General features: G+C 44.3%; 1 protein-coding gene across 2 annotated transcripts; it reads left to right on the top strand.

The window, feature by feature from the left end:
- Nucleotides 1-149: 149 nt before the first annotated feature.
- Nucleotides 150-26118, top strand: URB2 (URB2 ribosome biogenesis 2 homolog (S. cerevisiae)). 2 transcript variants are annotated; one of them, XM_004693041.2, is made up of 10 exons: nt 150-396; nt 1992-2130; nt 3444-3620; nt 5530-8857; nt 11114-11274; nt 13036-13146; nt 14639-14881; nt 18275-18362; nt 20882-21021; nt 25105-26118. In XM_004693041.2, exons 2-10 carry the CDS (start codon nt 2005-2007, stop codon nt 25300-25302), a joined length of 4572 nt encoding a protein of 1523 aa, XP_004693098.1. In that variant the 5' UTR covers nt 150-396; nt 1992-2004; the 3' UTR covers nt 25303-26118. The 2 variants fall into 2 exon arrangements, with proteins under 2 accessions (XP_004693098.1, XP_012588232.1); XM_012732778.1 differs by having other exon boundaries at nt 1986-2130.
- The last annotated feature ends 805 nt before the right edge of the window (nt 26119-26923 follow it).

Below are 26923 nucleotides of genomic sequence, written 5' to 3'. Positions count from 1 at the left end.
GCCCCCGCGGCGGCTCTGGGCTGCCGCTCCATGACTGACTGACACGGAGCGGGCCGCGGGCTGGGCCGCTCGGGCCTCCAACGCGCAGCCGTCTCCACCAATGGGCGAGGCGCCTCGGCGCTCGGCTGGCAATGCCTGGCGTGCGTGCCGCCCCGCCCCGCCGCGCCGCTAGCGTCGGGCGGAAGGAGCGCGGGGGCCAGTCCCACGTGGTGGGGCTGCCCGGGAGCTCGGACCTGCTGCCCTCGGCCAGCATCCACACCGTCCCTATTCCGGTCTGGCCTGGCAGTGAGCTCCTTAATCTGGGGGCTGCCCTGTGTCTCCTCCCGCTGTCGCCGCCCGTTGCCCCTAAACGGGGCGGGGCCTGCGGTGAGCTCGCTACCTGAGGACTGCCGGCAGGTGAGTCTCCACTGGTTTGGTCAAGACTCCGCCCCTCCCCTGGACCCCACCTAGAGTCGGCCCCGAGGTGAGTTCTTACGCTGGGACTGTCGTTCTTCCCTGCCGCTGCCCCTGCATGGGGCGGACCTCGAGGTGAGCGCCCTCCGCGGGGTGGTCCTCAGCTCCGCGCCGCCGTCCCTGCTCGGAGGTGAGCGCTACCTGGGACCACCCTCAGCCCCCGGGCCCCCGACTCTTCCGCTGTCATCCAGCGCTGTTCCGGAGCCGTATAGGCCAGCTCTGTGAGCAGTCTCTCACTTCGCCCAGAATCGCTCTCTCTGACTTTAGTTACTTGACTTCATGTTTCTCCACAAGATGCTGTGTGGCGTTAGACGATTCTGCGTTAATATTAGCAGGAACGGTGGACTCTTCACACCCTCTTGCCTTTAAGACCGCTGGAGGGCTCCCAGAGCGGAATTTGGTAGAGCCCAGGCGTCTTTGTAACCAGTTCTGCAGACACTTGTTAAGTACTTTGTAGCTGTCGCGGTGACTGTAATCTTTTGAACTTAGAAGTTGAATAAGAAGTTGCTGAACGGGCGAAGAGCATGTTGACAAATAGAAAACGCTGACAGCACCTCACTGGTCACTGTAACAGAGCGGAGAGGATACTTCACCTACTGTCCTTCACCTAGTGTTCACTCATTCTTGTGTAGTTAGCTGTTGAGAGAAAGCTCTGAAGATAGTTGTGTTGGATTTGGAGGCTCTCTAGATTTTAAAAATAGGCTGAGCCAGTCCTAAATCTAGGAAACTCCACTTAATATTAGTAGGATGGGGTTGTGAATTTCCCTTGTCTAATCTTTATTGGGGATAATTTTATTTCGATATTAGCTATCATGAAAATTTTTCTTTTTTGAGGAACTGACTTATGGAATGATTTAGAGAAGTTTCCCCTTATTACTCTGACTTTAAGAAAACTTAAAGCTACATTATTACATTCTCTTTTTATGATTTTAATTGTTTAAATATACTTTGTAGACTTTTTGGAAACTACGTTTAAACACTAGTCAATAAAATTATGGTAGGAACTTACTATTGTGGATGAAATAACAATATTTCTATTGGAACTGAGTTTATACAATATTACTTTTATTTTACCTGGAGAAATATTACTTTCTCCAAATAGTATTTGTACCAACCACATAGTGGTATTGGTTTTTGTACATAATCCTTAGAATATTTCAGATTTGTGCAAACGCTTTACTTTTTCAGTCAATTTCATCTGTGAATACATCACAAGTAATGTGGGCACTTTGGGCTTTGTCCATTTGAATTCTTGCACCCTTAACCCTGGGGAAGTGAGGTTTTTGTTCATAGCAGGATTCCTTGCACACAGTATCTTCTGTCTGATTTTGTCTGAATTGTTCCCAGAAAATCCATGGGTTCAAACATCTTGTTTATAGGTTTATGTCCAATAATTCTCTCGATATAGTTAATTTATTGGAAAAACTTTAGAAGGTAAATGTATGTATATATACATACATACCAGCTGTATAGACATTGAGATATACAATGTTGATTTTCTGAGTTTGAACATAGTATTTTATTGTTTTAAGTTGCAGATAAATTGTTGCCATGGCTGCTGTTTATTCTGGCATTTCTGTTAAGCTTAGAAGCAAGACAACTTCCTGGGAAGATAAACTAAAATTAGCTCACTTTGCTTGGATTTCCCACCAGTGCTTCCTTCCAAATAAAGAACAGGTAAGTTTAATGTGAATCTTATTCCAGCCTAAAAGGAAGCAAACATCACTGAAAGTTACAAGGAATATCAGTGGGAAAAAGTAATATAAGGTATCTCAATTAGTAAAGTTTTTTCTGATAGAAAGCCTCAGTTAATATTTCTTTTAAGTTTGAAAGCGGCTTATTTTTCAAATAAATATATATATCAGGGAATAAATTGGGAATTAGTTGACAGTCTGTTGGTAGCTCCATTTGTTTGTAGCTCCAAAGTGATGCTCCATCAGTAATTGCTTATTGGTGCTTTGGTAAACTTCTTTGGAATTTGATAATTGAAAGTTGGAAAGTAGGGAAGCTTTAGTATTTGTCGTAATTCATTTAAGAAGTAGATTAGGAACCAAGAAAGATACCGTTTTTTGGTTAACGTTGCTCAAGATTATTTGGCTATTCCAGTAAAGACAATAGGAAGATGAACTCATAGAAGTGGGTCAACATGCACCTATATGCCAGTATTTGAGAGACAGTACATAATGTGTCAAAGACGGGTTACATCTGTTAAATGATGGTGCAGTACAGTATTACAAACACTCAGATCTGGTGGTTTCTATACCTGGTTGCACCCGAGCAGCTTGGCAGCTCAAGAGTTACCAGGCAAGTTCTAGACAGGGTGTGATAAAAGGGAGAGTTATGGTAAGAAGTTGATCAAGGTCTTTGCTATCCTTCCCCTGCAAGAGTGTTTTCCTTTTCACCTGTGTCACTATTCAGAAGTTATTGACAGTTTTGGTCTCGTGGAGCCAGAACTTGTTACCTTTCCTCATGTTTCTGAATAAGGAAACATCACAGTCATGGGAACTATCTAGTCAGTCCTCTTCATAAACCTTGGTGTGTTATTTCACAAATGACTGTGTCTGTCTTCTGGGGAGCATTAAGTAGATTGAGGTGAAGCACCTCTCAGGGGAGCTGCTGCCATAGCAAGTCGGGACCCACATCATTGTCTTTTTACTCTCTTACTTTTGTGTTGATTCATTTTATGGCCATTCTGAACATCTGTGCTTCAGACTTTTAAAACTTAGTATAATTTCTGAGAAGTTAGGATTTAGAAGAAGCTTAGAGTTTTTCTTGACCCCAAATGAAAACAAAACTAGTCTTTTTCTCTTTTTGTTGATTACTTTATGAGCATTTTAATATATGAAAACATTTATGTAAGATTAATTTTAACGGAGAATTTTTTTTTCCTTCTGGAGATTGAATTTGATTATATCTGGAATGCCTCGATACAGCATTTTTATTTTTTGATGAAAAAATTTATTTTCAGAGTATATGTCTTCCAAATTCAGGTCTTACTTGATTGGGCAAGACAGTCTTTGGTCGCCTTTTATAAGAAAAAACTTGAACTGAAGGAAGACATTGTTGAAAGGCTTTGGGCATACATAGATAACATTCTACACAGCAGAAAATTGCAGAATCTCTTCAAGAATGGAAAGACAATTGACCTTCAGATTTCCCTAGTCAAGGTAATTAATTGTGCTGTCCTGTATGTGTTGCATATATCTCTGTTGATTTCCTGTTAATGCTGGAGGCTTATTTGTTTCAGATGCACAGTGTCACACTAGGGGAGTGAGTAGAAGGGAATATTATTATTAAACTTAACCCCTTTGATAGTTGTTGAATGCATACTATATGCTCTGAACTGTGCTAAGCACTTTGGTATTTATAATTTAAGAAATACTTAGGACTCTTTCATGAGCTGGCTATTGATTATCTTTTAAATTGGAAAAGATATCCAGGAATGATAATACTTTGTGATTGTTCAGTTTTTCAGCTTTCTGTTGGCTTCATGGGAGAGTAAAGGCCAAAATTTGCCTATGCAAATTTTAGATTTCTAGATTTCCCCTAGATTTTTGACTCAAAGTGGTTTTAAAGTCTCAGACCAGAATTATGAAATTCATTGTCAAAGCAGTCTTCTGAAATATTATGAGACTTGTCAGTGACAATAGAAATCACTAGAAATGAGCTTGTATTGTGCCCGGCTCCCAAACATATCTGGGATCTGAACCAGATCTACCAGATAACAAAGTCTGTTTTTACGGCCATGCCATCTACCCCCACACGTACACAGGCAGAAAGTCAGTAGAGGTCAGTTACAAGATTTAAACAGTGGAACTGCTTGACGATTCATAGGCTTTAATGGTTCCTGAAATTCTATTCTATGTTATGTGTCACTTTAGAAGTACTAGACCAGTGGTCCCTGAAGTGGGTTATTCAGAATGATTCTTTGCGAGTGTGGAAAGAAGAACTTATAATATCCTATATACATTTTTTAAAAAAGTCATTTTAATTTTTACGTACTCTTTATAATCATATAACAATGCCTTAGTACTTATATACAATTTGAGAAGAAATTATCCTTATTGGGTATAAACATGAACAAAGATCTTGTAGGTGAGTTGTCTAGGCAGAATGTAGAGAATACTGAATAGTCCACTGATACTTAAGTGTCCACAGCCAGCAGTTAATTTGGGTGAAAATAACCACACCCAGATCATTGGAGTACTGACTATCATAGCACTTAGGAGAAACCTCATTTTTAGAGGCTGTGAGACTGAGAGCAAGTTGCTTAGCCTGTAAGTGAATTTGGGAATCTGCCCAACCCTCAGAATTTTTGGTGTTAGTGAATTTCATAATTTTATAACTAGTAAGTTGTGCAGAAACTGGCAGCATTTCCTTTCCCCTCTGAGTGATTTTTTGCTTTGACTTTTTTTTTTAAAAGATTTATTTATTTATACAGAACTGGGGTACAGGCCAGAGATATGGAGGGTGAGAGGATTCACCAGGAACAGAGTGGGGTGCAGAACAGGCAGATCGATGAAGTACACTGCTGAGGGGAGCAGCGGGCGGGTCAGGAGAGGTCTGCCGCACCATGTGGATCTCCTCCGGGGCAGGCGGGAATCGAACTCATGCGGAAGGGGCTTAAGCTTCTCAGTGCAGTGCTTTAACCTGCTGCGCCACCAGGGAGGGCCTGCTTTGACTTTTAAATAGAAACACTATAATTGACTGTAATAATACAATTTGTACCCAAGATCACTGTAACATCTAAGCTGAATTTCAAGTTTCAGATCTTGGAAAAGTGATCTTTGATGTTTAATTTTTACAAATTATAGCCCTTTAAAAAAGGATAGCAAATTTATAAGGACACTGATCCCTTTTTTGAACTTGTATTGGTAGGAGCTAGAGGTGTTAAATAATGAAAACAGGTGCTTTGTCTTTCTTTGGTGAGCTAAGCAAATGTCCAGGCCATTTAGATGTGGTATATGGGCATTTTTTTTCTCATCAAGATGAGAACAAGAAATTGATTCTGTTATGTTGTTTTGTGTGTATGTGTAAGTTTAGGGTCATTAATGAGTTTTCTTTTTTCACGCGCAGACCATCAATGAGAGAATAACTGAGTTTTCTCTTTCGGGATCCCAAAGAAACATCTGTGCTGTGCTGAGCTGCTGCCAGGGCATCCTCTCAGTGCCCGCCCTCGCTGTCATCTACACAGCTAAACAGGAGCTGATTGTGGCCTTGCTGAGCCACCTGTGCAGGCTGGCTTGTGGGCAGCTAGAAGGCACCGTGGTAGCCCAGTTATTCGAGGTCATTCACCTGGCCCTTGGCCATTACCTCTTGATCCAGAAGCAGCAGGTCAACCCACGGCGAGCCTTTGGGGAGGTGACTGGACACCTGCTGCAGCCCTGCCTAGTTCTGAGGCACTTACTTTCAGGGGGCACATGGACACAGGCCAGTCATGGTCAGCTGCGACCAACATTGAGCAGGGATGTTAGAAGTCAGCTTGAGGCCATGCTTCGAGGTGGAATTTTTCAGCCCGAGCTGCTCTCATCCTACAAAGAGGAGCTCCTGGACCATCATCAAGGTGACACAAAGCTGGGGGCCATGAAGAATCTGCTAGCACCTTTGGATACTGTGATCGTCAGACTGGTAGATACCAGTTACTGCGAACCATCTCTTCATGCTGCTGTTGTAGCCAGTTCAGTGGCTTTGCTATATAAACTCTTTCTAGATTCTTATTTTAAGGATGGCAACCAGTTTCTCTGCTTCCAGGTGCTCCCCAGGTTGTTTGGCTGCTTGAGGATTTCACATTTGCAGGAAGAGCAGGTAAAAACCCTAACTACATCAGATTGGACCACAGAACTCCTGGTTGTGGAACAGTTGCTGAACTTGGTGACCACGCACAATATCTACAACATTGCAGAGGACAGGATCCGACACGGGGAGGCTCAGTTCCATTTTTACCGCCGTTTGGCTGAGCTGCTCATAAACCACTCACAGGCATCCGTGCCGGCCTGGTTCCGCTGCCTCAAAGTTTTGATGTCTCTGAATCACTTGATTTTAGAGCCAGATCTGGATGACCTGCTGGCTTCAGCGTGGATCGATGCAGAAGTAACAGAATTTCGAATCAAAAAGGCCCAGGAGATGCTTATTCACACTCTCTTCCAGACATATGCCAAACTCCGACAAGTGTCCCGATTGTTTGAGAAAGTTTTGGGGGTGATCTGTCTTCCAGCTGCTGAGGTGCTGAGGCAGCCAGTGCTGTCCTCGGGCCCCTCCACAGTACTCTCTGAGTGCCTCCTGGAGCTGCCTCTGAATCAGATCTTGGACACTTGGTGCCTGCTGCTGGATCAGTTCCAGTCTTTGGTCCTGCCGTCTCTGGAGACAGATGTGGATATGGCCCTAAAGTCGTTAACCCTGAGCTCCCTCCTACACTGCATCATGTTCAATATGAGGAGCCTGGACAGCAGCACGCCTCTGCCTGTTATCAGACGAATGCAGCGCACCATGGAGAGGATGCTCCGAGAGCTTGTAAAGCCCCTCCTGGGCCTTCTAGACCCGCAGGGCCCAGAGCCTGAGTTGTGGCTCCAGAAGGTCAGTGACTCTGCACTGCTGCTCGCTTATACGTGGGCCCAGGTTGACACCATGCTCAGTTTAAACTGCAGCCAGTATCACTCTGTGGCTGAGGCCCTTCCAGGTGTTGATTTGGAGATCTCCGAACTCCCTTCATTGCTCCCAGGTGTAGAAACACACCTTTGGGAGAAGATAGAAACGTTGACAGCTCAATTTGATTCTCTCGGCAAGTATTGCTTAGAACAACTCTATCTGCAGAAAATGAAGCGGACTTTAATGCATGCTAGTTTCCAGTCTGAAGGAGCCCTCCGCGCTTTGAGGTATGATGCTTCCTACATCCTCGGTGCTGGCAGAGAGAGCTTGAGTTGTAGGGCAGCAGCTTCCTGGGATGGCCAGGTCGGGACAGTGAGTACACTCACATACCCTGTGGCACACTGGCACTTGATTGTGTCAAATCTTACAATTTTGTTGTCCTATCTTTGTCCAGATGATATGAGCTACTTGGCGAGTGTCCTGCTAAGCACTCTACCTACAAGCAAAGCCCAGGAAGGCTCAGCTGATGAGGAGCAACATATCACAATTAAAAAAATATCCCAGGCCGTTTTTCACAGCCCTCTCTTTCCAGAAATGCAGTCCCTTCACTCTGCTTTCTTAATGTGCCTGTCTGCAAGGTGTACTAGCATTCTGTGTTCTGGCGCCCAGAGGGGCCCACGTCGCCTCCACCAGCAGCTGCCCTGGCTTTTTGAAAAGGACCATGTGGTTGTGACTCACTGGGAAAACAGATTTGCAAAAGTTGGACCTGAAGGTGTAGAGACAAGGGGAGAAATTGCCCAGAATTTACTATCCTTGATCAAGAGTGACTTCCCCATTCAGCTGGAGGGAGAAAAGTTAGAAAGCATCCTGGAGCTTTTGGAAGTTACTTCTGCTCTACAACTGGACAGTCTCTCGACTCCCTACCACCTCCATTATTTTCTTCTGTTGCTCTCCATGGCCATTACGGAGTTCGGAGACTCTTGCTCGTCCTCACTCATCCTGAAGTTTTTGATGACTTGCTACCAGCTTCTGGGCTACCTACAAAGGGGGAAAAGTGCCCGCTCAGTGCTCAAGATTATGTATGCTAGTGATATTTTTGAGATTGTACTGAGCTCGTTGTTCAAAGCCAGTAGTAGATTTCTCATTGCTGTGGAGGACCCCTTTTGGTTGGAGTTCCTCCACATGGTAGGAACATTTTTAGAACAACTGATGCGGATGATTGTCCAGATAAAGTTGAACTTGGTGCTCAATTTTGGGAAAATCACTGCTTTCCTCTCACACTGCAAACTGTACGCTGAAGCAATTTCAGGGAAACAGTTGGAACATCAGAATCTTCCGGGCAGGCAGCTCCTTCTGCTGTCTTTAACCAAGTTGTGCCAAGTCCTGGGGCCTTTTGTCAGAGAGCCGAAGCAGCAGCACGAGGTCCCGGAAGGGCTGCCGGAACTGTTGCAGCAGGCCCTTCTCCACACGGGAGCCCTGCTGGAGGTCTGCTCCGAGGGTGGGCCACAGCTACGGCGCCTTCCCGCCACCTCCATCCCCTCGGTTGTCACTCTCTTAGAAGCACATGTGGGCCCTGACTCCAGGCCCAGAGGGCTGGAGCTTTCCCCAAAGTCTGACAGCACGCTGCTCTCCCAGACCGCCCTCTACCAGGCCGTCTACTCCCAAATGCTGTCAGAGTTGCCGCATCTGGCGGGAAACATTGCTTCTTTCCAGGCAGCTGTGCGCTTTTTGACTCTCTTCTTTTTGGCTCCAGAACTTCATCCCAAGGAGGATTCTGTTTTTACCTCCATGTTTCATTCTGTGAGAAAAGTTCTCACGGGTAAGATATTGTCTCTTGAGCTGATTTTGTACTGTATAGCTTTTGGTAGTAGCAAAGTGCCTGGCAAGGTGGGCCCTGTTTCCCCTTTTGGGAAAGGTACAGCTCAGTGAGCAGTGAGGACCCCTCCCTCCCGGGTGACTTCAGGTGTTCACTCCCAGTGCTTCGTCCTTTCATAGGCTTGCAGATGTGTTTTAGCACCTTGGGTTCTTAGACATCTCGGGGATTATCCTGGATTATACTATTCTCTTACAGCCTGGCCTTGGAAGGTCAACATAGATCATGTCCTTCTCAATAGTTGACATTTCTGGATTGGCTTGTCAGTGCCATTGGTTGACTTAAAGATATAATATCGGTCAACTTTTAAATGCAGAAGACTTAATTTCTAGGGAACCTCATACAGTTCTTTGAGGACAGACATCAATCCCCAGATATGGTGTGGTACTCAGTTATCGCTGGGGCCTTGGTGCTAATTGGGCAGAAGCTCAGCCTGCTGTCATTACAGTGTTTAGTTGGATGTCATTCTTCCAGGCCAGCTAATCAGCACCACGAGCCAGGCCGGCCTCTGCACAAGGGTTGGGTTGCTGCTGTTCCCAGGGCAGAGGGTGATGGACCAGGTTTCACTCCTGACTGGCAAGATGGCTCATGTCCCATAGCACCATCAACACATTCTCTTTTTGTTTTGATTGTTGTTGAGGTGTTAGGCTTAGTTAGGGAGCTATTGGAGGTGAGGATGGGGATCCATCAGCCAGAGCTAACTCTTAGAACACATGGCTGTCTGTGCCCTGTGGAGGAGCTGTGACAGGCGAGATGGGTCCATGGCACACTCGGATAGGAGCATGCTCTCTGAGGTAAAGCTGCCCGGGCTGCTGGGCCAGTGCCAGGGCTGAAGTGCGGCTGAGTGACTGCTCTTGTGTCCTTTCAGCAGCCTTTCTGTCACTGCCTTGATTGGACTGACGGAAAGGCTTTGGTGTCACATGTTCTGGTTTATTCTGGCAGCAGCTCTTTTAGGAATGCTGTTCACCTTCTCAGTGGGGGCTAAAATTTAGTCTTTTATTAATACTAGTTACAATGTTGAAATAAATAGCCTATGAAGTGGCAGCTGGTGGTCTGAAGCAGGTCTCTGTGACACCGTCCATCCCTCTTAAATTTTTTTTTTCTCTTTATGTAACATTGAGTTACAGCAAAACATGATTTAGGGGTATAGGTTCACACCTCCTCAGTTACATGTCACATTCCACAGCCCCCACCAAGGCACCCATAATCTTTTACCTTGACAGTCGGGCCCCTCCCTCTACTTCCACCATCCTGCCTTTCCTTCAGGGAGCCTTGTTTCTGCAGTGACATTTCTAGGGACTTTGGGGGGGCTTAGCTTTGCCAGTTCTTTTGTTATTTTTTTCCTCTATATTCCACATGAGTTAAATCACCCAGTATTTGTTTCTTCCTCTTATTTCACTTAGCATTGTCTCCTTCCATTGCATCCATGTTGTTACGGAGAGTAACAGCACCCTTTTTTTACAGCCCAGGGGTATTCGTGTGTGTGTGTGTGTGTGTGTGTGTGTGTGTGTGTGTAGGTAGACACAGTCCTTTCTGTTGTATGCCAGCCACAGGAGTTGGTGCCCTGTGCCTTTTCACTGTTGAGGGAGGTGAGGTCATGAGTCAGGGTCTCACTTGTGGGAAACTTGAGCCTGGATCTTTAGTTCTCAGAGTCTTTGAGTCTGTACCCCTGATGTTGAGCACAGGCGCTCTGGCAATGTGGGGTGGACCAGGTTAAGCTGGACCAGGTTAAGCGCCCCAACTTAGAGCTTTACTATGGAATGTTGGGCCAGACAACCCTGGGAATGTTGAAAGATTCCTGCATTTAGTGGGAACACCAGGAGGATTGCAACAGGCAGTCCCCAAAAGTCTGGGTAACTTACTCTCCTAAATGTTACCTTTGTTTCAGAGTACCACCACCTCTTTGTCCCTACTGATTTTATAAAAGAAAACCAGGAAAGTAGGAAAAATATAAAGAAAATCTCCCTTGATCCAGAGTTAAGCACTGCTAAACGACATTGCCTTGTCAGACTCTGTACTGGGTGTGTGCGTGTGTGTGTGTATGTGTGTGAGAGAAAGTGATGCTGTGACTGTGATGTGCCCTGCATGCCCCCAAGTGATGGATTTTAATGGCTGTCCACTATTTCATCACTGGCTACCCAGTTTATTTCTCCTGTCCCTTGACTATCACATCTGAACGGCTTTGGTTTCTTTTCTGCACAGATCCTGCAATTCCAGCTCACGTAATTCAAGATCTTGAACCTCATTTGGGAGCCTTGTTCGCCCAGATGCTAGAGGGTGGGTCCACCGAGGACTTTCGGATGGTGATGCAGTGCGTTTTGCAAGGGCTAGACGTCAGGAACGCGTGGAAGGCAGATGAGCAGGTGGGTGGCCCCTTCCCCCCTGCGTGGCAGGTGTAAGTGGGAGAAGTTATCTGAGACGGGTTATCACCCCTCGCACTAAACACACAGAATCAAATGGATAGAGCCAGTAGGCAAAGAGGGGGGTTACAGAAGGAGCTCTGGCCTCTGGAGAGGCCTGGGACCTCAGTGACAGGAGAATTTCTCAAATTACGACTGTGTGTTCTTAGTATACGAAACATTAAGTGTTACATAATTTTAATATTGACACACAGGAATGCTAAATTCTGTTCAAACCTTGCTTAAGACCTCTCCTGTCATACATTTTGAAAAATCTGACTCGATTTGGTCATACCGCCCAGACACCATTTGATAATCACTCAATTTTGCCAGCTGCCCTTCTGGCCTTGGCACCTAGATCATTTGCTAGTTGCTAGTGAAACCCTGCACTTGCATTGGGCCGCCTGTTTTAGAGACTATGTTGTGGAGCTCACCAGCTGGAGCTTGTGCCTAGACAGCTTTGTGCACGGGCCGGCAGACGTTGCCCACGTGCACAGGAGGAAAGAGGGGCCAAGGTTACAGATCCAGTTCTTAGTGTTCTCCTGTCTCATAATTGACTTCTTGACTGCTGGTGACAAGCAGCCCAGAGGATGGGGCTTGATTTGGGAGGGAGAGGGCTTGATTTGAGAGCTGGAGAGGGGTACTAATGTGGGGAGCCGGCAGGGGTACTCAACATCTCCCTCATGTGAGCAAGAGGCCTGCCTGACTGGAGCTCAGTTGCTCCACGGCAGCATCCTTGCCGCCTGGGGCACTGGTCCATTTCTGGCAGTTTTCACCGTGGGCACCTCTCGCCGATTGGTTCAGGGCTTGAGAGGGCTTCTTCGTTTCCTTTCAGGAAACCATGGGAAGTCCAGCACTTTCATTTAAACTGGGCAGATAATCTGAAAAGATTCAGAGCATTCTAGGATGGAGAGGATTTGGGTAGAGCTGGGGGCAGCATGGAAACAGGGAGGAGGGTGCTGGGCTGCAGTGAGCAGCAGTCATAGGCATGCGAGCAGTTAGACTGGCAAGGGGTGCCAGCTGCAGGCCCCTGGTTCCTGCAGACAGGAGGGGTGGTAGCTGAGCTGCAGGTGGCAGTGGGAGGGGAGGAAGCGGACATAGGCTATACAGGTCAGGGAGTGAGAGCAGGAGGGCAGGAGCAAAGGGCCAAAACCAGAGTTGGTGGCTTGTGGGTCTGCAGAGTTAGAAGAGGCGGCGGCTGGCATGAGTGGCGGAGATGCCCAGCGTGGTCACCCCTTACTGATGAGGCTGCTCAGTGCCGTTATTCTCTTCCCACAGCTTGAAAATATCACCTGTGCGCCTAGTGCCACCCTTGCTTGCTGTACTTTGTCCATGTTTCCTTCTGCCTCCTTTTCCATCTTTCCATCAGCATATGTGTTCTCGTACAGGCTGGCCGCAGCCCATCTCTTCTTCGGCACTGACCTGAGAGAGGCTCTGTCTGAGCAGCTCCCTGTTCCTGTCTGTGTCTCCTTTCACTTCTCTGTCTGTCACTTGCATGTTGATAACCACTGAAGAGGCCCTTCTGTTGTCCCCTTTCTGCTCATCTTACTTATTCCCTCACTGCATGGTCAGAACTTAACCCAAACCAGGCTCCGCCCTTGCCTCTGACATGAGGTTTCTCACAGACCCGTCTTTTTCAGCATCCCGGCTGGACTTCTTTCAAGGTGGATTGCTTAAAAGAGAACTGGCTATTTCTGTTGCTAATTTTTCCCCCTTTTCCCCTAGACCATTTTGTCAGCCATTACATTGGTCAAGTTGCTTCTGAACTGTCTGTCCAGTGGCAAGAAAGCAAGTATGTTCTGGCGGGCATGCCCCCAGGTCATCACGGCTCTAACTGTGAGTACCCAAGAGTTGTGTACTTCTCATCACCTCTCTCCCTACAGACACAGGGCAGGTCGTAACTTCTGCCATGCCCAGGTTTTATGCTGAGCGCCGCTCTCGGGTTGTGTCCTGAAGAAGACTGAGCAGAGTGCTCTCGTCAGTGTCTCGGTCTGTGCTTTTATTGTTTGCTTGTGCTGGTGTCATCAGTAGCAGATGTGCTGGCGAAGGCAGGAATGGCAGTGGGAGCGCACTGGGAGCGCAAGAAGCCCTCGGCAGGTGGGAAGGGAAGGGACGTGGAGACAGCTCTGCAGAGGAGATGAGAAGGACTTTGAGGCTGGCTTTGTCCCCACAGCCTCTTGTGGTCATTGTAGTGTGTTAGTGATTCATTTGTAGGGGTGTGTGTGCTTAAAATCTGTGAATCTGTGAGAAAAATGTATATTAAAGAACAGGGTAGCAACGTTGCGGAAGAGCACTGTTACAGCCCTTTCTAAATGTTTAATCTGACATCTGGTAAATATATACCGGTTTCACTAAAACAAAAGCTAAGTTCAAATTGGAACTGTTGCTAGAGTCAGTTATCTGTGTGCTTTGCTTGAACTGAAAGAGCAGTGGCTGCCTTAGCATCATTAGCTGTAATCCTAGCTAGTGTTTCCCACCCGAGAGAATTGCTCTGGATCAGCATATTCTCAGGGCAAAGGGGATGAAGAAACAATACTCTTAATATTCTCTCCTGTTCTTTTGCCTATTGCTTTGTTTTCTTCCCTGGGAATCCACTTTGGATGAGTCCTCTTTACCTAGCGTGTGTAGTGGACGTCGGGAGGAGAGGTTGGGCCAGAGAGGAGGAAGAGGGGCCTCTGTGGTGCACGGCCAGTGTTGGCAGTGAGCGCAGTTGGTTTGTGCTGACCTGAAGCCTAGTCTGGAAACCACTGTGTTAAATCTAAGGGGCATAACATGAAGTGAGGGTAGCAGAATACCCAGAAAAATGGAATTGTGAGAGGCCCAAAAGGCCTCACCGGAGGTGCTGTTTATATGCGGCAGTGAGAGGGCACCACACGTGAGCTCTCCTGAGGTACATAGGGAGGTCTTTGAGCTACCTTCTGCCTTTCCTTATTCTCTAGAATTTTATTTGCTTTTAGAGCTGATTTTTAAGAAGTGTAACAAATGAGTTTTAATTATATTCCTGTAGAACTAATGATTTATTGAGGGAAAATATTGTTGTTTGCAGTAAAGTTTTTTTTTTTGTTCTGAGAAATTGGATGAGTGAAATAATCTCTTAATGGTAGATTAATCCAACCAAAAGTGTGGACAGAACCAGGAAGCCCATAGTAGGTCGTCATTGAAGATTAAATCCCTGGCCTTCAGGTCTTTTCCACCTGCCCCCTGACCACTCCGATTCATCTTGGAGTCTTGACAGTCTTGTCACTTCAGTTTTTAACCTCTGCTTCAATGTTTGTATTTTGGGGGAGTCACCTTTGTTTCCTTGCCTTTATTCCTTCTTGTCCTATAGCTGCAAACCCGAGAGGCTTGTCAGGAGCAGCCTGTGCCCCTCACTGTGGTTGGGCCTATTTTGGATGTCCTGGCTGTGCTGCTGAGGCAGGGGGAGGACACCATCAGCAACCCACACCACGTCAGCCTGGCCTTCAGCATCCTGCTGACAGTTCCTCTGGACCACTGGAAGCTGCCTGAGTATGGGACCATTTTCCAGAAGGTGCACAACGTGCTCTTTTCAGTCTTACAATGTCACCCAAAGGTAAGGAGGAGGAACAGGGCACCAGACAGCCTTCTTCTTTGTCATCCTTCAATGAAGTGATAAACTGTTGCAGGGTAATAAATAAAATGACCTGCTAGCTGCTCCACTGATTTCTAGGGCCAAAGTGGTTTTTCGGTCACAGGCAGACTTAATCCTCATGTAGAACTCTGAGTGAGCTCTCCTTTGTTTTAGCTGATGTTTTGAATAGTGTTTGTATGCTTGTTTAAAAGGATGCTCAGTACAAATTATTCTTTTTTTTTAAGCCGTCCACATTTTTTAAAAAGATTTATTTTATTTATGCCTACAAGAACTGGGGTGTGGGCCAGAGATACTGGAGGTGAAAGGATTCACCAGATACAGAGTAGGGAGCAGAACAGGCAGATCTACTGAAATACACTGCTGAAGGGAGCAGCGGGGGAGACAGGAGAGATCTGCTGCACCATGTGGGTCAATTCCCTACCAGGGGATCAAACTCATGGTGCAGTAGCTGGAGATAGCTTAAAAGCACTGAGACTTAACCCCCTTAACTGCCTCTCACCTGCTTAGATCTTTCTTGGATTTATAATTCAAATGGGTACAGTAGGTGAAGCATTGGAGTTCTAGTTTCATAAATGCTGCATTTAAAATTAAACTGAGGCCAGAAATAAATGTCCCACGGAAAAGACCCCAGTTCAGATGGCACATAAGGAATATTTATTCTGTCTCATTTTACCCCAGCAGCAAATCTATGAGATAGGTGGTAATCCCGTTTTGTTGATACAGAAACTGAGGTTTAGAGCTGTGTCACCCAGCTGAGTCTAAATCTTAAAAGTCAAGACTGTTGGCTTTTTCAGCTAGCTAGCTTTTCACATGCCACTGCTACAGATATAATGTCTGGGAACTTGCAAACAACATAGATACACATTTACACATTTAAGTATTTGTAAGTGTTTTATGTTATAAGGTTAGAGACTGCCAACAACGCAGTTTAAATTTTTTTTCCTCTGGCCAACTAAGGCCATCATGAATTTGGACTCACTCCAATTAACAACTGCCTTTGCCCCTACCTATTGGCATCTCAGTTATCAAATCTCTCAGCTGATGGTGAAATTTTTATGTGGCCATACCCTATAGAGGCAAAACAAATCAATTACAAACTGAAATTGCAGATCTTGCAAAGATATGCAGGATTCCATGCAGTTGAGAAAGTAATATTAGAAAGCTGTGGATTGCCCACAAAACCACAAATAAATGACATTTAACAGCATCAGACCATTTAATGACAGGAGAAAACTGATGAAGTTAATCACATAGTATCACAGTACAGAATGGTGTAACTAATAATACTAGTTCTTGTACGTTGCCCATGGGGTGGAGTGGGGGGAGAAGGACTCTGCGTGCTGTGTGGTTGCTGCTGGTGATGGGCATACCAGTCGTAAGAGCACCAGGCTTCAGTGCGAAGACAGATGTAAAGGGCACTGAGCAGGAGGTCTTGCAGCCCGCGCCCAGCAGAAGTCAGCAGTTGGTGCCGCTGTGAGCGCTGGACATGCCTTCACTGTGTGACCCTCTCACCAGCCTGTTATGCTCATTTTGAGAGGAGGAAACAAGTACAGAAAGGTGGACACTTGGTACAGGATCGCATATTAAGTCAGGGTGTGAACTCACTCTGTTCCTGAACTTGGTTTCAGAGCGGTCTTGGAAAATTTGATGAAGCTCTGCATTGTTTTTGCAAAAACAGCATTTTTCTGAAATTGTTGTAAAAGCTGGTAATTTGATGGGATGGGTGTGTTATACCTTTGAGGATTTGGTTGGCTAAATGGGACCAAAGTGAAGAATCCCAGCACAATGTACTCTGTTCATTCTAAGAATTAGAGCAGTGCCCGCCATGGAGATGTTCTCTGGCTCTCTTGTCCAGCACAGAAGTCACCAGCCTCACTTGTTTTGACTAGGTCTGAGTTTTAATTCAATTAAAATCAATTTTATTAATGTGGCTTCATGGCAGCTCTGTTGGACCCTGTGTTGTTTTGATCACAGTCTGAGGATAGTTGAGTATAAAAGAAGCATGTTTTACAATTTCAGTGTCATTGTTCAAGGTGAAAGCCTCATTCAGAACTTTTCACTAAAGAATGAGAAGTTTCACTTCCATTTTAAATGGACTGCTGAATGGAATCTTTTTCTAACTCTAAAATAAACTTGAATACAGTGGCTACAATGGTTGTTCCTTTAATTAATTTATTTTTTTAGAGATCTAATTGAGTTCACTAAAGGATTTATGAATCCAGCAACGTCCCATCTAGATAGTGCAAGGGCTCACACAAAGTTGGGGTGTTTGCAGACAGAAAGGGCTCGGAGGCTGAAGGGCTCTTTGCATGCTGGGCTCTGCCATTGCCACCCCGCCTCAGTTTGCCTTCCTGTGCAATGATGATTCTGGCGGTCTGACCTTCCGCGGCTCTTCCAGCTCCATCACCCTGACTCTCCTCTTTCCAGGACTTATTCTTGGGGGAGATGGCTGGGGAATTAGAGTCAAAGACAGCAGTTTCCTCCATGTGAGCTGTTCTACCTGTGCCTAGTTTTCTTCTTTCAACTTAGGGAGGGGAAAGATTAATTTGTAGAAAATTCAGTTTATCTTCGATCAGATGGAAGGTAATCCCAAATATTTCCCAGAAGTTGTGTTATAGTTACTGAAAAAAGTAATTTCAAAAGCGATGGTGCCATTGGTTCTAAAAAAATGGCAGTCATGTTTGGGTATTCTAAGAGAATCTTTTTAGGTGTTATCTTTTAGATTGAATATATAATTTTAAACCATTGGGCTTCAAGAGTGAATCATCTTGTGTCTGAATTCAGGCTTCTACGTTGGCTGGAGAAAAATCTCTGCAGGATCTAAGGTTTATATTTGAACTAATAAACTCTGGAAGGATTCTGCCAAATGGCTTGGTTATCCAGGATTTCCTTGGTTGTCACGATTTCCTGGAAAAATCAATAAAAGTGCTTCACCAGTTAATCTATACCCAAGAGCTCAAAGGATTCTAGATTTCATTCTGGATCCTGAAAATCCACTTTAGAACTGAGAGAAGCACTACATTTCTCGATTTCAGACCTTACCTCATTTTCTTAACAAGCTCTTTCGTATTTTTTCATGAAATCTTTTTTCATCTGGGCAAGTTGGAGAGAACCTTTCCTCCTAAGCCCTGTATACCTCTTCCCCCTAAGGAGTAGCTTTTAAAAACTAACAACAGAAAAGTCTACTGTTTTACCTCCCCATGCACCAAACGCTGCAGCTGTTCTTTTGTGCGAGGGAGTGGAAAGGAGGATGTACACTTCAGGTTAAACCTGGGGGACATCAAGGGAAGTGGGACTTGAAATAAAGAATTACTACACTTCTTTTTAACATTCATTTGTCTCTTATTATTAAAGGTAATGCTGAAAGCCATCCCTTCCTTCTTGAGCTGTTTTAACAGATTGGTGTCTTCAGTTATTCATGAAGGACGGCAGAAAGACAAAGGTAATTCAGAGCAGTAGTATCAACTACACAGTTTTAAGTGTGTCTGTCATATCTCTGAGCACAAAACGTTGTTGAAAATTACTACCCGGTTGTGTTTGATTAAGAGAAATACTCAGATAACATTCAAATTACACTCCAATATATACTCAAACAATGGGAAAAAAATTTCCAACTCAACTTTTTTTCCTTTAATATATCCAGAATAGTGACTGCATGTCACACCTAACTGAAATAGAAAAATGTGCCTCGATTTAGGAATTGTTCACCTCCATTAAAAAAGGAATAAAAATGACTAGTCTCATTGCTATCCTTAAGGAGTTTATACTTTAATGGGGGTATTTATTAATGTTTTATTTATTTTGGGAACAGAAAAGGGGGATTTATTGATATATTGCTGAAAGGAGTTTTGGGTGAGACGGGAATATTTAAAAGGAACAGGCAGTTACAGGGTGATCTCATTTTGTAAAAGGGGTAAGTTCCTGGAGCTTGTCTCTTCTTGGCAAGGTCAGATTTGTTTACCAACGAAGCAAACTGCCATATGGCAGTAGCATAAATTAGGTGGGCAGCTATGTTTTTCAATCTTGAAGTTTGTTGATTTTTTTGCTAAATTTCTAATTTGGGGAAGATCTTCATTATTTAAAATTTGCATATAAAATTTGCATATAAAGTGAAACAGAATTGCACCATTTCAAATTTGCAAACCACAGAACAGCCCCATACCATAGCATGTGCTGAACATGAGCACCCGACGGGGGGCTTGGGGTGCACATAGGAAACTTTCATAACCCACAGGGTGCTGGAGAAGACCCCGTGGCAGTTCTATACTGACTAGAAACCTTGAGCAGCTCCCAGCTTCTCCCATGGTGAATCAGTTCAGTAGGCTCAGACCTGTAGATTTGTCACAGCTACTTAACCCAATTAACTTGTGAGAGAAGAGAGAAGGTGTAGTTATCAGTGGAGTGTAATTCTCAGGTTACTCCGCTTGGTTTGGGGATCAGTTGGTGTTGCACCGCGCAGCACATGTGGCACAGTAATACTGCAAATGTGTTTAGGAGCAGGATGGGGAAACAGGCTGCACTCCCATGCTAGCCTTGGCCAGCCAGTGGTGGCTGCCTGTAGCAGTGTGGAGGCCTCTAAAGTCATGTGTGGGCACAGCAAGAAATAATCTCTGCTTGGCTAGTGATGTCTACCTAGCCAGGAGGGCTGGGAATGGAGGGAAGGTCCTCTCAGGCCTGGGGGAGCAGTGATCGGGCAGAGCCCCGGTCTCAGGCTGAGTTGTGTGCAGATGTCAATGTGGCGTCTGTCATGGTTGTGGAGGGCCATGGGGGTGGAGGGATAGACGTTCCTTGTGCTCAGCCCTGTGCTCTGTCTTTGTTTGTGTAGTGCAGTCACCTCCACTGTGCTAAGACTCCGTCCTCTCATGGCTTCATCATGAATTTAGTGTTTTAACTATTTACTCTTTTTGTTGGTATCTAATGCAGCCTTTAACAGCCACTCATATGGCTAGAATAAATGCCAGGCATTCACATTATGAACTGCATGTGTATGTTGAGCAGTCTGAAAAACACAAGAAATGGTTTATATTAGTAGGTGTTAAACTGCCTCACTATATTGTCTCTTGAAATGGTCAGTGGTTGGTAACAGTTGATTTAATAAAATTACATTGATCTGAAAGATTGCTTGTATATAGGAAGTGTACGTTAAAAAAAGACTTTGTATATTCTCAGAGTCAACTTTCTGAAGGTATAACGTGTAGCAAAATAACCAAAGTGTACAATGTAATAGATTTTGCTAGGTATATACATACAGGACATTTGCCTCATGCCCTCTTACAGAGCCTCACTCCTTCTGATCCCAACCGCAGGCAACTACTGATCTGTTTTTTGCCTTAGTAGATTTTCTAGAATTTTAAGGAAATGGATAAATCACTAAGCCGAGAAGTCTCTCTGACATGTGCCGAGTTTCGCACCCAGGCTCTGCTCCAGGTGGAGTGTGGGCTGCAGGGTGTCTTAGGCTATCAGCATTCCCAGCAGGAGAATGGACCTGGGTGGTCCTAGTGCCTTAAAGTGGGAGGAAGTAGGAATGAGAAATCTGGGAAGATAGAGGGTATATAGTAATGATAGCTGAGTTTATCTGTATGTAACAGAAAAATCTTACACAATTTCTGAAACATGAAAACAGGAAAGACAATATAATTGGGCCATCTTATTTTAAAGATCATATGATGGGAGTAAATCATTTTGAAAATCTCCTTTTAAAACCTGGTAGCAGTCCTGAATTTCATCCTACAATTTTGATTATAGTTAGACTCTTTAAAATACTTAGGGATTCTTGTTCTTTTAAGTTCTTTGTACATAAATGTTTGAACATGTTGTCTCTTATTTTGTCTGCAAAATAGTGATTAAAGAGTCTGAAAGAAATGGAAGATTTGAGATAATTTGAGGGCTATCTTTAAAGTATAAAGAAAAGTTACAATGCGTGGTTTTGAAGGAATCCGTTTGGAAACTCTCCCTCCATAGGAAGCCCTGATGACTTGCCAGTGATCCTGGAGTGTGCCCGCCTGGTGGAAAGGATGTACAGCCACATCGCAGCACAGGCTGAAGAGTTCAAGGTCTTCTCCCCCTTCATGGTGGCCCAGTATGTCACAGAGGTGCAGAAGGTAAAGTAAACTGCCTCCCCAGTGCTTTCATTTATAGTCCTTGGTAGCCAGCTCTCAGCACATGTGATGGCGGGGTGTGATTGTGTCGGCTGCTCCTCCACTCTGACGGCGTCCTGCACGAATGCAGGAGTTAGCGTATCCCCGCCGCAGGGTTATTGTGCGCGCTAACCCAAGTCCTAGTCAAAGGGCTGCAGTCCAGGATCTCTCAGCACTCTTGCTGCATTCTAGCATAAGCCTGGGGCTTGTTTGCTTAGTCTGTAGTAGTCTGTCCAAGTCTCGGGACAGGAGCTTTCACAGGACCAGGTTTAATGGAGAACAGAAAGAGGAGTCTTGGGGTTCCTTGGCAACAGGAGTTCATGGATCTATACTCTGGGGGGGTCTGTCATGCACGTGACTCAACTGCTCTCATACATTCAAGATGACACATTTGGGTTCCCTCTCTGGGTTTGCTAATTTAGATTAAATAAAAATACTTTGGCCCAATAACTCTGACTTTTGGACTCAATATTATGGATAATCAGTTCATTGTAGTTAATGGTCTCACTCTAGAATGTCACCGCGATATCTTCAAAATTCCTTCAGACCCAGTGTGAACCACATAGTTAAGTTCATGACTATTTCGTATCTTACTTAGTTTCAACTGAATGTTGAGCTGAAGGTAGAGTGTGTTCTATGTGTATCTCCATGCGTGTATAGACAAGCACTTATACAGTTTGTATTGTTTTATGGAATATAACCATACTGACCTGGTTCACTGTACAAACCTTGTAAAATTAGTGGTAAGTCCACTGGTAAACTTGCCATGTTGTGGATCTCAGGGGAGTGAGGGCAGGATTGGGCTTCCTCAGCAAGCCTGACCACTGTTTCAGGATGGATTGCTAGCCAGTGGCCATCCCTGTCATGTATGGTGAGTAGTTGGCCGTGTGGGGAGCGGGGAGACTGTAGGGGCAGCCTGGCCCCGAGGTGTGCGCTGGATGCTACCCGGTGTCGTGTGCACAAGTGCTGCCCTCTCCTCCCTCCAGTCACCCTTGGAATGAGATGCAGGCTTGAAATGATTTAGTGTTTTTATAGAATCTTGGTATTTCTCGAGTACTCAGTCATTAATTTGTAATCTATTGCTGAAAGAAAAGCTGCCATTATTTTCAGTTTTGCTGAAGAATAAAATGAGACATAGTGTTTTCACCTCACTCTGGGGGTCAAGAAGGAAAGCAGTAATTTGAACCCTTAAGATTACTACTTATTATTCTGAAATTCACTTGGGTTTCCCGGCTTTATTATTTATGTCTAATTTGTGCTCATCAATTTTGTGGTTTTTTTTGACTTATAATCTTGGAAGTCAAAGGTCTTGGAGAGTTATTTAAGGTTGTAGCATCTCAGAATCCATTGGTAGTACATTCTATATTTTATTTTTCATTTGTTTTTAATTTGGCAAGGCAGAAAATATTCCATATGCATTAGAGGCTGCTACTGAGGAAACCATAAATCTTTCTAGGCCAGAAAGACATTTCCAAGTTTAATTAAACACTAGATAGCAAGTATAGCTAAATAAAACTCCTTTGCACATCCTACTATTTCTGTGGCATGGGGGTGTTGGTAAAGGTCTGTTGGGAGTTAGGCCGATGACCTGTGAGATGGTCATTGAGAAGCAGTGACTCCTGCAGACCTTCTCCTGCACAAGCGGTCACCCCAGAGGTGTGTTGGGGGAATGGAAGCTGCTGTTATCTTCCCTTTTATCGGTTGTTCATATCTACAACTGTCCTGCTTTGTTGCTAGCTAGAGTGCTGTAGTCTCTTCCTGTCCAGGCTCCTTGGAAGCTACTTTGAGAGATGTTTTCATTCACTAGCCAGCAATCTCAGTGTTACTGACTTTTCCCCCTTTCTTTGTACATGAGTTCTTGGAACCAAAAGATGTGTGGTTGTGTAGTCTCAATACTGTAGGCCTTCCTGTTATCTGCCAGATCTCTGTGTTCTGCATGTGTTTTCACTGATGAGATATACCAAGGAAGAGATCTTTGATGATTAGGGGCTCCTCCGGACTCAGACACCTAAATTCATAATTCACATCTCAGTTCTGCCATCATGGAAGTTTCTTTACCTCCTCCACCCCCCAGTTTTTATATCACTGTTCATTTTTGTACAATGCTTGATTTCTCCTTTCAGTTGTTGTCCCCACCTAAGACAAAATTACTGCTATCGAGATACCACAAACTGTCACCACAGGCTTTTGTGCTCTTCTCTCCCATTTTGGTCCCTCTCCTTCCCCCAAGTTTGTCCGATTTATAGTTTGCCTGCTAGTTTTGTTTTTACCCATGTTCCTCCTATAAGTGAAACCATTTGATATTTTTCATTTTCCTCTGACTCATTGCACTGAACAGAATTCCTCCAGCTCCATCCATTTGTTGCTGCGAATGGCACGGGTTTATATTTTTTGATTGCTGCGTAGTATTCCATTGTGTATATACATCTTCTTGATTCAGCCTTCTGTTTTGGAGGTATTTAGGTTGTTTCCATATTTTAGCTATTGTAAACAGTGGTGTAATGAACATAGGAGACTTTGCTTTTTTTTTTGACTGAGTAGAATTATTTGTTTGGTGAATGATGAATGAAAATGAATGAGCAATCAACTTTGAAAGTCCTCACCCTGCTAGTAAAATTGAGAACTTTTTTGTGTTTTTTTCTTTCTTTTGTGTATTTCTTCTTTCCCTATCTAATGCCCTAACTGACATCACAGACAAACTATTCTGCCTTTGATCCTTGAATGTTTTTAACATCTCTGAAACAGTAAAATTTAAGATGTTCATCTGTCAAAAAAGTTTTTGAATTTGTGAAAATGGCCATAAATTTGAAGCATAGCATTATCTTAATGACAGAAGCAAATGGCGTCTTTAGGAATCTACCTCTCACTTGCTTGGTGAATCAAACTTTTCCTAGTTTCATAAAATGTTCTCACTGGAAGCCATGTAATTTGCAGAGAGGCATTAAGTCCTCCACGTCATCAGGACAATAAGAAAGAATCAGCCAAATCTGAGACCTGTCAACGAAGCTACTTAGTGCTTTTTGGTTTTAGCTCTTGGGGTGCTCAGATTCTGCTCAGCACCAGGTTCAGCTGAGCCTTGAGTAGCTGTGGCAGAATGTGAGTAGAGCTTGCCTTTTGGCTTTTTAGGCATTGTTTGAATCTCTGATCTGAAAGTTTGTGTGCAGTATCATCTGACACAGTCAAGTTGGAGCTGGGCCGCCCACTCCTCCGGTGCCCCAGATTGTGTCTAGCCAGAATTTCAGGGAAGATTTGCTTTTTAGGTGCAGAGTACTAGCCAGCCATTCTGTGCCAGCTAAGAGTTTAGGTCCTTTGTGCCACAGTTGCCAGAAATAAAAAATATTGCCTGATGTGGTAAGCATAAATGACATCTGATTTTGATTACTGTGGTGAGCCCTGGTTACTCTAATAAAGGCCTAGAAGGATCTGTTTGGAGAGGATTAGAGCAGCCCACCTTTCACTGGGGTGGGGAGTGGGTCGGAGGGGGCGAGGTAAGGTTGGTTAAGTAGTAAACTTTGCTGTCATGGGGAGTATAGATTCTAGCCTGATTGACCATGTGGAAAAATTTGACAGAACTTGTGCAGGTACTTGTTGCAGGATTTTCAAATTTAAAGATTCCAGTTTTAAAATACTCCAGAAACACCTAACTATCATTTATTGAATGGCAGAGCTGCCGCTGTGATTTTGTCATGTTTACATCCAGTTTTTTTTATTTGACTTCTATTTCTCCAAAATATAAATCGTTAAATAGGAATATTCAACTATTTATGTGTGAAACGATGTTTTAAAAAGTATGTCTTTTCAGGGAAATTCACTGGACTATGGTGATGGCACATGGGTGATTTGGTGATGGGAAGCCCATCACCAAGGGGATAACGTATATGGAAAAATGCACAAAATGATGTAAAAAGAAATTATTATATACCAAAAAAAAAAAAAAAAAGGGATGTCTTTTCTCCAGTTGGCGGCAGAGGTGAAATTCCTAGCCCGCTCTTGGAGGGTGTGGTGACTGCCTGTTTGCTCTCACAGAGCAGTGTCTTCCTTTCCCAGGTCACCTTGTACCCGGCGGTGAAGGGCCTTCTGCAGGAAGGCATTTACCTCATCCTGGACCTCTGCATTGAGCCAGATGTCCAATTCCTACGGGTGTCACTGCAGCCAGGGCTGAGAGATGCCTTTAAGGAGTTGCATAATGACTATACGAAGTACCACAAGGCGAAGCATGAAGGCGAGAGAAGATACACAGCCTAGAGCTGTGTCCAGCAGCGTGGCATGGTGGTGCGGTCTCGGCCCTGCAAGGTGGAGAAGGACTGTGCTCTCACATCTCGTGGCTTGCACTGTTGAAATTTGTGGAAAACGCCGTTGGATTTATATGTTTATATTTTACAGTACATCTTTTTGTACACTCAGTACTGTAACAGACTCCTGAAAATGGACCCTGGAGGGAGGTGCAGTCAGTAAAGTTTGCTGCCTCTCTGCTGGCCGTCCCGGATGTGCGCGCCGCTCCCTCCATGCTACGGCCCTCTGCCCACTGGGTGGTGTGCAGAACTTGTTTTTTTACTTTAGGTAACTGGTGATGTGACTCAGTTACATTTAAGTAGCTTTGTTTTAACTTTCTTCAAATACTCTGGGAAGTATTCGTACACTGCCACTTTTTCTGCCTTCCCTCTGAGTGTGTTTCCCAGTGGCTTCCAGTACAGCTTTGTGACTGTTAGCCGAGGGTCCCTGCGCCAGGTGGGGAGGCGGGTCCCGGCAGGCGGGAAGGCTGCTCAGAGCAGGGCTGCGCTCTGTCTCTCCCGTTTGCTCCTCCTGCTTCCACTCAGTGAAGTTTTTTTTGGAATTTTTTTCCTTCTATACAGAGTGAAAATAATTAAAAAAAATTTTTTTTATTACTGACACAGTATGTTTCATTGTAGTAACGTCTGAAAATAAACTAAAAGGGAAGAAATTTAAAACTGTTTAGAAAGTGGCTGTCACCTCCTTGGGTACCTTGTTTTCATGCCTTTGTGTTTGTGCATATGTGTAAATATATAGTTGTGTATAAAATATAAAGTTGCCAAATTGGATCATAAATGTTTTTTTCTTTTTTTTGGTTTTAGTTGCCTAATTTCTTTTCCTGTTCGATATTCCAGAAACATCTTTTTCATAAAGACATTTACCTTTTTACTTTAAAAAAAGATTTACCATATTTCTTTATGCATACAAAAGGTGGTGTGTAGGCCAGAGGTGGGGGAGGTGAGAGGATTCACCAGAGAGAGTGGGGAGAAGAGGTGAGTCTGCTGAAACACACTGCTGAGGGGAGCAGCAGGTGAGACAGGAGAGGTCTGCTGTGCTGTGTGGGTCAGCTCCCTGGCCGAGGATCCAACTCATGCTGCAGTGGCTGCGGATAGCTTCATAGTGCTGACACTTAACCCCTTGTGCCACCAGGGAGGGCCCTTTACCATCTTTTTAAAAGGTTGCTTAGTAGTCCATGGGGCTGATACAGCTCTTTATTTAATAAATCCCCCATGCTTAGTCTTTCCAAACTTCCTTTTACAGTTGGTGCTTCTAGCTAAATCATCCGTTCTCTCTTCAGTTGTTTCCATACAAATGCCTGTAGGTTGTATTGCTTGTCAAGGAATCTTACAGTTTTTAAGGGTTCATATAAATAGTACCAAATTGCCTTGCAGACAGTGCACTAGTTCATTTTCCCATTAGTGAATCAATTTAACAATATTGATTTTCTTTTTTTTAATGCATCCTTAGTAGAGGAATGTTACTTTCCTTTGATTTTTTTAATTACCAAACAACTATACATTTTTAGTATTTACTATTTCTGTAAATTACATTTATATAATTGTTCCTTATTTAACATTAGTCTCTCAGTTGGGAT

Source organism: Condylura cristata, unplaced genomic scaffold, assembly GCF_000260355.1.
Source record: "Condylura cristata isolate star-nosed mole 26May11 unplaced genomic scaffold, ConCri1.0 scaffold00035, whole genome shotgun sequence".
NCBI lineage: Eukaryota > Metazoa > Chordata > Mammalia > Eulipotyphla > Talpidae > Condylura > Condylura cristata.
Note: the sequence above shows the minus strand (reverse complement) of the source record. Positions and strands in the feature narration are given on the sequence as shown.